The 10,874-nt window shown below is 50.6% G+C and overlaps 1 protein-coding gene across 1 annotated transcript; it reads left to right on the forward strand.

Annotated features, from left to right (window-relative positions):
- Nucleotides 1-4,478: 4,478 nt before the first annotated feature.
- On the forward strand, nucleotides 4,479-10,384 carry LOC123641976 (basic proline-rich protein-like). Its single transcript, XM_045556916.1, has 4 exons — nucleotides 4,479-4,605; nucleotides 8,060-9,103; nucleotides 9,707-9,846; nucleotides 10,351-10,384. Exons 1-3 carry the CDS (start codon nucleotides 4,479-4,481, stop codon nucleotides 9,721-9,723), a joined length of 1,188 nt encoding a protein of 395 aa, XP_045412872.1. The 3' UTR covers nucleotides 9,724-9,846; nucleotides 10,351-10,384.
- The last annotated feature ends 490 nt before the right edge of the window (nucleotides 10,385-10,874 follow it).

The raw sequence follows: 10,874 nt of genomic DNA on the forward strand, positions 1-10,874 counted from the left end.
CTCCTGCCTGAGTCTTCCAAGTATCTGGGACTACAGGCATGAGCCACCATGCCCAGCTAATGTTTTCTATTTTTAGTAGAGACGGGGTCTCGATCTTGCTCAGGCTGGGCTCAAACTCCTGAGCTCAAGCAATCCTCCAGCCTCAGCCTCCTATAGGCTCCAGTCTGCTAGGATTACAGGCGTGAGCCACCACCCAGCCCTAAGTGAAATTCTGAGGCCTCAGTGCAGAAGGACCCCAGATGGGTTCAGATGGGTTCTGTGTGGTGGGATAAACTTAGGGCCCAGAGAGAAAGGATCCTACCTTCCCAGTGGCCCAGGAAACTAAAGAAAAGCCTCTAGGCCAGAATTTGAAGCTAAAAGCAAGAGTAAATGAGAAGAGGAGACAGAAACAACCATAGCAATCTGCCCTGTATATGAAGTCATGCCAAAATGAATTGAAAATATGGGTCTTCATACCCATAGTTTACCTTAGGGGTATATCTTTGGTACACCGAGGCCTTTCCAGTGTGGTAATAAATTGTGTTTGAGTACTAGAGAAAAGATGGAGATACAAGGAGTAAAGCAGTTATAGGAGAAACGCCTGATTTCAGAGGGGCAGGGAGTGGCAGGTATCATTTGAGCAGCATGGTAAATGGCCAGGCCAATGGGCTACCTTCCCATCCACACTGGTAAATGCTGAACACCTTCAGGCTGACACGGCTCACGAGCACAGCAATTCAAGGGGGCACCCTAGTGGGCAGAAATAGCTTTCATAAAAATAGTCTCTGATGCCAGCTCAGGATCTAGGGTCGCAGAATATCATCAAACATAAGAAAATAGAAAGACGTTTATTGGACGGCTGTTCATTTATTCATTCAACATTTATTGAATATTTAATGACTACTGAGCACCGTGCTAGCAAATGGAAATATAAAGGATACTAACACATACCTCTTGCCCTTAGCAAGCTCAAAGCCTGGGGAGAAAATCAATATGTAAATAAAGCGTTACAGTATGTGGTATGAGTAATGCTATAGTGGAGGCTATGCACAAAATGCTACAGCATAGATAGGATTGCAGAGGATGGAACAACCAACTCCACCCTGGGGAGGTAGAGAAAGGGGACATATTTGACCAGGATCTTGAGGGATGAGTAGGAGTTCTGCAGACAGAGCCTTTGCATGTGCAAAGGTGCATGTATGTTTTTGGAACCCTGAGAAGTTTGGGGTGATTAGAACCCAGTGTGGAATGGGAGTAGCAAGAGATGTGGCCAAATGTTTGAGGCTAGACTGTGAGAGTTCCTCATATGGCATCCTAGAGAGTATGAACTTTGTCTTTCAAGCAGAACGGTAACCTCAGACACATTAAAGAAAAGTAACTCCTGTAGCAATCAATACCGACTGCTAGGAAATTTTCAGGATCCTACGATCTCATGGGAGTCCACCTTCAACTACCATCAGAGTGGCAGGTTTCTGATGCTTCAGGTCCCAGGGGAAGTGAGCAGGCTTAGAAGGGGCAGGCTAGTTGAACGGTCAAACTCTAGGTTTAGGAAAAGCACTGAAATGGGCCCCAGAAGCCTTGTTTTGCCTGGCCGGGGGCCGGATTGGGCCGAAACGCTCCTTATTTCCGAAGGCTCAGTGTGGGCCTTCAATCCAAGGATCCAGTCACTTCACACAACAGCAAGAGTGAATTCGCATGCCAGGAAAAAAATGAAAGGCTGTACTTCTTCCTCCGAATCAAGTTGTTATTGTTCAAATGCATTATTAATGATCAGGGCTGCAATCATTTATAACACGGTCATCACAAAAGCAGCTGTTACCATTTACACATAGCTCTCTGTGAGTATGTTATTAAGGTAATATTTTACCATGCATGTGACTTGCTCAGGGGCTGCATGCCTAATGCTTGCCTTGAACAGACCCCCCGCTCCCTTCTGAGAAGTAATCACTCCTTCCCCTTTCTTTACAGACATGCCAAATGCCAGGGAAGGGAAGCAGGGAAAGCAGATGAAAACAGGGAAACATGAAAAATGGAAGCAGAAACACAAGCTATATTTCCCTCTACCCTTTTTTCTTCCCTGTTTCTTTTTTTTTTTTTTTTTACTTTTGAATGAAAAATAAAAATGCAGAAAACCTCAGGAGCCTCGTAGCTTTCCAATTTTTATTTAAAAATAAACCTGCTCCCACGGCTGTCACTACTCCTATGCATGGAACACAAGCTCCAATCCCACTGCCCAATATTTATATATGAGAAGGTAAATGCTCTAAAGAGAAAAAATAAATCAGGTTAAATCCTACAAAAAGAGTAGGGAATTGGCCAAAAAAGAGAATTTGGCAGCCAGCACAGTCCTTTGAGGACCACATTAGCCAGGAGATCCGGGGTGTGGGTACAGAGGAACAGTAGAAGTGTGTGTGGCCTATTGTTCTGGTGACTTCAGAGGTTCACATATGCCTGATGGGGAAACTGGTGTTCCCTGAGTCGTGGTCTCTTTATGCCCATGTGTAAAAGGCAGGGAGGGCAAAATGATGCCCCAGCAGCAGATATCAACTCTTCCCCTGCCTATCCAGCTGGGCTAGCCTCCTGGGCTTTGCTTCACCAATAGGGTGGGCCCAGAAATCTGCATTGAGGGTTTTAGGAGCACTTGCAGGCACCAGCTGTGAACAGACTGCAAGAGTCAAGAAGGGACCCAAGGCAGCAGGGAAAATCCTAGAGAGATCCATGGCCCTAGGGGCAAAATAGGGGCTAGAAATGCTAGACTCACCTGGAGCTTTCAATTCACAACTGAGAAGGAAACTTCTTCTCCCCCTTCTAGCCAGGAAAATAGGGGCTCACAGCAGGATCTGAGGACTGACCCTCAAGGCTGATGATTGAGTGTATAATCAAAGAGTAGTTCATTCAACAAACAGTTGCACGGTGGCATTTAGGGGCCAGCCTGTTCTAAGCACTGGCAGAAAGCCAAGTAACTGTGTGGCATGGAAACCTCATCTGATCCGAGAGATCATGGAAAGCTGACGCAAAGAAGCTATGCAAGTTTGAGCTACAGGGTGAGCTGAAGGTTAACTGGGCAAAGGAAAAAAAAAAACAATATTTCAGAAGCAAATGCATGTGCAAAAATCCTGAGGTAAGAGGGAGTGTGGATTAAGCAACCAAGGGAAAGCCATACACTGGAGCTCATAATATCGATGGGAGAATATTGTTAAAAGAGCCAAAAAAATAGCAGGGCCACATCACATAAGGCCTTGGTAAAGATTTTGGTGTGCACCATAAGAGCAACAGAAAAGAAATGCAGAGTTTCAGGATAGGCATCATGGCCAACTTTGAGTGTTGAAAAGAGCCCTCTGCAGTGTGCAGAACAGACCGGAAGGCCAGCATATATGAGACAAGTTGGGAGGCTAGAACCAGTGGAAGATGATGGCCCTTTGGCCTACGGTAGTGGCAGAGAATCCAGGCTAAGGAGGAGAGCCCAGAAATCATTAGGAAGTAAAATCACAGGGACCTGGTGATCAATTTGATAAGGGGGACAGAGAGGCAGTTTTCTAGCTTGTGCAAGTGGAAATGCAGCCTTTCTGCACGTGGAGAAAAGGAAGAGTGGAAGAGAGCCAAGACTGAGAGTGAAGACAGTGGGTTCAGTTTAGACAACGTTTAGCAGGAGGCAGCTTCAAGACAGCAAAGTAGAGACGTCAGGTGCCCTGTTGGAAATACAGCTCTGGAGTGTACAGGGGAGGTCTGGATTGGAGGCACACGAAGGTGCCATTGGCATATGGTGATGATTGAGGCCACTCCGGCGGGGAGATCACCTCTGGGGAGACGACAGAATAAGAACAAAGAGGGCTAGGTCTGGAGGAACTCCAGTGTCTAGATGTCAGATAGCAGGGGAGGACGAGCCTTGAAAGGAGACTGGGAAGTAGCTCCCAGATGGATGAAGGGAATCCAGGACGTTTCAACTGGGAACAGTGGTCAGGAGCATTGAATATCACTAGAGGTCAAGGGAAATGAGGAATGAAAAATGTCCATTAGGAAGATATATCAACCCCAAGGTCACGGCGACCCAAGCCATTGCCCTGTCTGTGTGTATATGAAAGGAGCCCACGTGTAGTTACTAGCACGTAGTCAGCCCTCAATAAATGTCAGCTTCTGTTAAATCCTCTATTTAATGTCTATAAATCTCAGATTCTCCTGTGCTATTGAAGGGGAAAAAAAGGAGACACAGGTTAACATCTTAACGGGAGAGCTTGAGATTAAACTCTGAGAATTTCCCAACAGGAAGGGCTATAAAATGTCCATAAAGGCTATTAAAGAAGATGATAAAACCCTGGGTAAAATTAGGCTCAAGACGGATGTCTGTGAGTCTGGGACAGGTCCGATGCAGCCCTTCCTTGAGGCTGGGGACTCACCCCAGTCATCAGGCTGGGCCATTTCAGCTCTGGGTGGCCCGTGGCCCTCCTGCCCTGCCCCACTGGGGTGAGAGCTGCCCCGGGAAGGAGAGCCTCCTTGTCTCAATGGTCCGGGCGGCCCAGGTGAGCACTTACACAGCCATCCAGCAGAAGCACCCAAAGGACAAGCGCCGCAAAATATGCTTGAAGGTCCAGCCGCGTGGCCAGGATTACAATGCGATGCCGGCCTCAGGTCAGTAATGGGGAGGTATTAGTCATCTCTTCAGACCTCAGCTCCATTATTTTTGCCAGAAATGTGAGAACAGCTCTCACTAATAACGTGTGGAATCACTTCCAACTATTTGCCTTTCAAGTCAGCCTCCTCAGGTCGGGTGACATATCTCGTTTAACAGGGGGTGCCATTAGAGGGAAGATTTAACGTGTGGCTAAAAGCATTTGTAGCGAGAGCTGTGGGTGGGTTCCTTTTTAAGCTTCTGTGGCTGGTAACTTGCGTCTCTTCCCTCTGTGCTGTTGGGTTTTGTTATTGAAGCCTTTTTCTTTCCTGAAGGAGGTTGGTCATTAACTCTCCCCTGCCTGGAGCATCGTCTGGCATGGACAGGGCAGGTCAAGGGCTGAATTAGAAATCTCTCCTGCATCCGCCATCCAGAGACCACATGAGGCTGCATGATGACTCCAGGCTTCTTGCCATCCTTGTACAACTGCCCCTCAACCCGCTCCGGTGACCTGGTATCTCCTTACGCTGATGTCTTGCAGAAATAACTATAGCCTTGCAAACAGAGCCACAAATCTACCAGCCCACAGAATTTACATATCTACCAACAATATGAGTCCTGCCTCTTCCCACGCCTTGAGAGGGCCAACAGCCATGCCAGGAACAGTGGGAAAAGAGGACTGAGGATCTAGAAGAAGAATCTGTTATTTTTCTACAACTGTTTTTTTGACTGAGGCTTGATTTTTTTTTTTTTCCCTGAAGATTGAGCCCTTCAAGACCTTGCTTGAGCTTCCTAAATCTTTGTCCCAGAGAAAGCTTCCCAACTCCCAGATTTCCAACCTTGCTGAGCCTTGGATTCTTCATCCAAAGTCAGAGAAATAGCTACCTATCAAATAAGAGGTTATAGCTAAAAAGAGTTAAGCACATGGGAGAGCCTCATAAACACATATCAGTTACAACTTTTTTGGTTACTAGTTACAAGTGATAGAAACCCCAACCAAAGTGCCTAAATAAAAAGGGAATTTTTTGGATTGTATAATTGAGAGATCCAGGGCTCAGTCTGGACTTTAGGTACCTGGTAGGTGGCTCAGGAAACTGTCCCCCGGATCAAGTTTCTCTCTGGCCATCCCTTGGCTGGGCTTCCTGTGTCCTGGCTCCATGTTATGCAAGACTTGGTGGCAGCAAGATGGCAGCAGCTGCCTCGGATCACATCCTCACAATCCCAAGTGCAGTGGAGAAAGGGCTACTTTTTTGCTATCGGTCACCTAAGTCCTGAGCCAGACACTCATTGGGCTTGTCCTTGAAGCAATCACCATGCCTTAGGCCTTGGAATATGATGATGATGGGTTCACTCCTGAGTCTCAGACTCCACTTGAAGGGAAAGAACGAGGAAGGGAGCCCTACCCAACTCAAAGCACTGAGAGTTACATAAAAGGTGTTTCCTCAAAAGAAATTTATAGTACCATTACCAAAAATGCGGTCAGGGAGAATGGTAGGTACTCAAACATAGAAATATAAATAATAACTTCCCATCCTATCCCATGTGCAAGACAAGGGTTATTTGATAGCAATGTTTAATAAAGACATATAATCAAGGAAAACTCCATGAAGTCTCCCCCAAAACTTTTCAGTAAAGTGCCTTCTTCCTCATAAATCAATAATATATTGGTTGTACTCATTCAATCTGTACTACGCTACGCTGTACTCATAGCACTTTTCTCCATGTGCCTTCTGTTGGAGTTGCTTGCTATAAGGCTCTGTCACCTCCATTGCAATTGAGCTCCTGCTGGTCAAAGACCCTGACCGGGTCTTATTTACCTCCATACCCCACACAGCACCAAGCACACAGTGGGAAATCAGACCCGCACTGCCCTTCCCCTAACCACTTTGTGTGCTTTGGATTAGATTGGCAGGGACTAGTGGACCCGTTAGGTCTAAGGTGAGAGAAGTCCCCTGACGCTCCCTCTTTTGCTAGCATCTGCCTTTGTAACAGCTTCCTCATATTGTACCTTAGATTATTTTCCTCGTTCTCCATCACAAATGAGTCTCCGGGAGCTGGTAGGACCTCACCTTTTCATCTCTGTTATCCTTGGTGCCTACAACAGTGTGTGCCTCAAAGAAAGCACCCAATTAAGTGGTGTAACTGCACTAAGAGCTTATTCATAATGACCCCAGATTCTCAAAGAAGTGCCTCATCTATGAGGGCTACTGGAAGGGAAGGTACTCAGCCCAGGTGGGAGGTTAGGAATCTTGAGAGTTAAATCCAAAACACAAGTAGAGAAGGAACGTAAAGCTCACTGCTGATGCTTGTTCTCTATCAAAAGAGCAGATAAAGAGACAGTACAGGGAGCCTGGCAGGCTACAGGAAGCTAGTCGAGGGCGGGGCTTGAGCTTGATTCAGGGTGTGGCTGGTACCCATGGAGAAGGGGGGGCAAAATCTTGATGGGGGGCTGGCAGCAGAGACCCACAAAGGCAGGAAGGCAATACAACTGTGGATCCACGTGATGAACCCTATCAGAGCATGACTTTAGTGACATCAGGAAGCCAAGAGGGACAGGCTCAGCTCCCTGGAAAAGGGCCAGAGAGAAGGCCAGTATCTCAGTAGGGTAGGACTGGAGCTGTGGGGCCAGAGTGCTTATTAGGAAACTAAGGTAGAGTCCCAGCAGCATGAATGGGACCACTTTAGTAGCCATTAAGGGAAGGGGACCCAGAATCTGCCGGCAGACATCTGAGCACAGCATTCCCCCTGCCGGCAAGGAGGAGCTGCTAGTGCCCTCCTGGCCCAGTGAATACAGGCTCCTTAGCTGGGTGGGGCTGAGCTTGTAGGAAAAGGCCTCAGGACTGCCCCGCAGGCAGGCAGGGCGGGGGAAGGCAGGACTGCCAGGCTGGGCCAGGTGAGAAAGACTTCCTGGCAGATTCCCAGACTGCGAGTATGTCTGGGGCCAGGGGCTGAGCCACTGCCAGCACTGTCTGACCTCGAGGATCCCCCTTGTCAACAAGCAGCCAGAACAGGAGGCTTCAGAGGCTCCCTCAGCTTTGGAGAAAGCTCTGCAAACAAAACTCAGTTTTTAGGGGTTAATCCACAGCCCCAGGAGGAGGCGGTGGGCCTCCTCTGACGGGCAGAGCCAGTGAGTAGGCTGAGACTAAAGAAAAGGCCTGAGGCTGCCGGCCTGAGATTAGTTTGGCAGCGACTCCAAAGAGCAGCCCTTCAATCGCAGGGATTGTCTGAGCCCTCAAAAGCCCTGGCTGCCTCCCACCAGCCCAGCTAATGGGGCTGAGCTGCCGGGGCCACGACCTCTGTCTCCCGGCTGATGGTCGGCTGCTCTGCATCTCACTCCCCCAGCAACCAGGGCGGCCACGGACTCCGCCTGGTTTATGTCCTTGCATGTTTTCAGCACCTACTATGTGCACAGCGTCACACCCTCCTGGCTCCTGCGACTCTCCCCAGCAGCTCGTCAGCCCCCGGGCTAATTAGTGACTAGGGCTACAGCATCCTGCGTGGTGGGGGTGCCCAGCAGGCGACAGGGGAGAGGGGAGAAAGAACCTGCCCGCATCTGGGACATCACACACACTCGGAGCCAACTCGCCGGGAGGACGCTCAGGCTGAAATGCGCGGTTTGCTTAAAGAGCAGGGCTGGGCCTTCCCCGGTTTCTCCCGGTTCTGAATGTCGAGGAAGAGAAGAGTTCCCGTTGCCAGGCGGCGTCTGCCACCCCTTCCCCTCTGGGCCCCCCTGTGCGGACCCCCAGGCCTGCCGAGCCCGGGAGGGTGGCGCGGACGCAGGGCTGGCGGGCTGGGGCGGATGCCGGCGCGGAGGTGGCGGGAGAGACGCGCTGGAACAGAAGGGGGAGAAGGAGCGAGCGGCAATCCCGCTGCTCCGGGCACGGCAGGCGCTCGCCGGTGCTCGGCTCTGCGGGCTGCGGCCCCGCAACCACTCCCCGGGCCCGCTCCTGCCGCACGGCCGGCCACCGGCTGCTTCCCGCGGCGACGAGCGCTCGGCGGAGCGGTCGCCATCTCTTCCGGTGGCTTCGCTGGAGCCGGGAGGGGCGGGGAGAGCCCCCTGCCCATCCCTGCCCATCCCTGCCCCGCCCCGGCCGCTGCAGTCGCGCCGGGCCGCAGCCCCGCCGGGCGACTCCTCCACCGGCCCCCAGGCCCTCCCCAGCTCCGGGAGAGGAGCCCCGGGCCACCTCGGGCCTCCCTTCGGGGCGTGCGCCGGACCTCAGCCCGAACCCGATGCAGGAAGAGGCAGGGCGGGGCCGGCCGCGACGCAGGAGCGGGAAGCGAGGCTGGAGAGGGGGCGCAGGGAGCGGGAGGGGCCCCCAGCATACTCCAGGAGCGGGCGGGAGCTAAACCCCGCCCTCCACACGGATGTCCCTGTGAACCACAGGAACCACCCATCTCTGGTCTCGGAAAGACCAACAGGAGGAATGGAAGGCCCAGCTCCCCTCTCCTCCCCCCAGCCTCCACCACCACCTGCATATCCCGGATCGCAGCCCGCTTGGCTGAACCCCCAGGCCGCTGGTAACCCTGCCCCAGCTCCTCCCCTTGGCTTTGGGCACCCTCCTCTTCTGTCTGTCCCAACCACCCCTCAAATTCCAGCCTCTGCCTCCTCAGTGCTCAGAGCTCCCAGCAGGTGGAGATGGGTGATACTGGGCCGGGGGTGCTTGGCTACCCTCTTTGGACAAGGATGGATAGATGTTTTCTCGAGCTGACATAGAGCACACCTTCTGAACAAATGAGCTCTCCCCACCTTCCCATGAGATTGCCTGGCCTAAGCTCCTCTGAAGAAATACAGGTGCCACTGCGTTGACCAAAAGCCAAGCCCCCCTGCTCTTTAGGAAGGACCCTGGCGCCTCCTCCTTAATCCCATGGCCTTATGCTTGAGATCAGCGCATCCATCCCTGCAACTCCTCTGCCCAGAGGACTTACCCGATCACTCTAGTCCACACTGACTCTCCTCTCCACCAAAAACCGTGCACTTAAAATCTGCTGCACACAGTCCCATACTTGCTAGAGTCTGGCTTTGTTCTCCAGTAGTTTCAAATGCCTACGTTTGACTCCCCCCCACAGAAGTAAGGTCATCACAAGCAGTAACTACTGCTTTGCTTGTTTTGATTCCCACAGAGCCGAGCATAGATTGATGTAGCATAAGTGCTCAATAAACGCCCATGGACTTGGCTAGTGGATGGACTTGCAGGGGACGCTGCTCCAGCAGGAGAGAAAGGAGGCCTGATGCTCATCTCCCCTGCCAAGGGGAACCCAAGGTGCTATGTCCTGGGATTGTTTCCAAAATCAGCAGAGTCCAGTTCTCCCCCTCGCTGCCAGACCCCTTGGCCTTCTGGATCCCTGTGGGTTTGGAGAGGCCAATGCTTGTGGCTCTTACCAACATCAATTTGCAGTCACCAGGATGCAACTTCACCCTATGCTGCGTTCATAAATTAATCTCCTGGGATTAGATTCTGTGTTTTAGTAACACTCCTGAGGCATTGTATTTACACATTAATAATAAAAGAAAAAAAGTGAGACAAGTTCTGACAACTTTCAATAACATTCAGAAATAAAGTGTGAGGCGCGGAAGTGTCCAAAGTTAATTAAGACCATTTGGTGCTGACGGGGGTGGGGGGTGGTGCCTGCCGGTCTCCGACAGGTGCTATTTCTGAAACGCAATTTCCCTGTCTATAATGTACCTGATGCCTGCAGAAAAGCAGAAGCTGAAATGAACTGAACTAGCAGCGGGAGCTCGAACTTTCTCTTGTTTTGTTTTACAGTGCCGTGGACGCTGCCAGAATTTGTGGAGGGACCCTAGGAAGAAAGAGCCTTTTAGCCCTTCCCTGCAGTGAGCAGACGGTGTGTCCAGACTCTTCACATTCGCTCCTCAAAAGTGGGGTCCTGGAGGAAGTTAAGAGGTGCCCTGCTCCCTGGGGATGGGCCAGCAGGTCACCTTTTTACTAATAACCGTAAGGGACTTTCAAACATTTACCTGACTAGCATGTCATCCCAGAACTTGGAAGGGTGACATTTCCAGAACAAAAAGAGAGGGACTGTGGGAAGACCCCAAGGACAGGGTATGGAACGAGGCTGGGCTTCCCTTACCAATAACTAGTATTTTCTAATGTGCAAATACCTGTATTTTAAACCTGTAGATGCTTATGCATTCTTGCACTTTCTTCATTTCCATTTTAGTTTCTCTCAATCTTAGAAGAGCTCCTTTACAAACACAACACCTTTCTCTAGAGAACTACAACAAGGAGGAGAAGGAATTCTCTTTGTTTCCTTCTTGAGTCCAAATGGA

The sequence above is a fragment of the Lemur catta genome, chromosome 7 (assembly GCF_020740605.2).
Source record: "Lemur catta isolate mLemCat1 chromosome 7, mLemCat1.pri, whole genome shotgun sequence".
NCBI lineage: Eukaryota > Metazoa > Chordata > Mammalia > Primates > Lemuridae > Lemur > Lemur catta.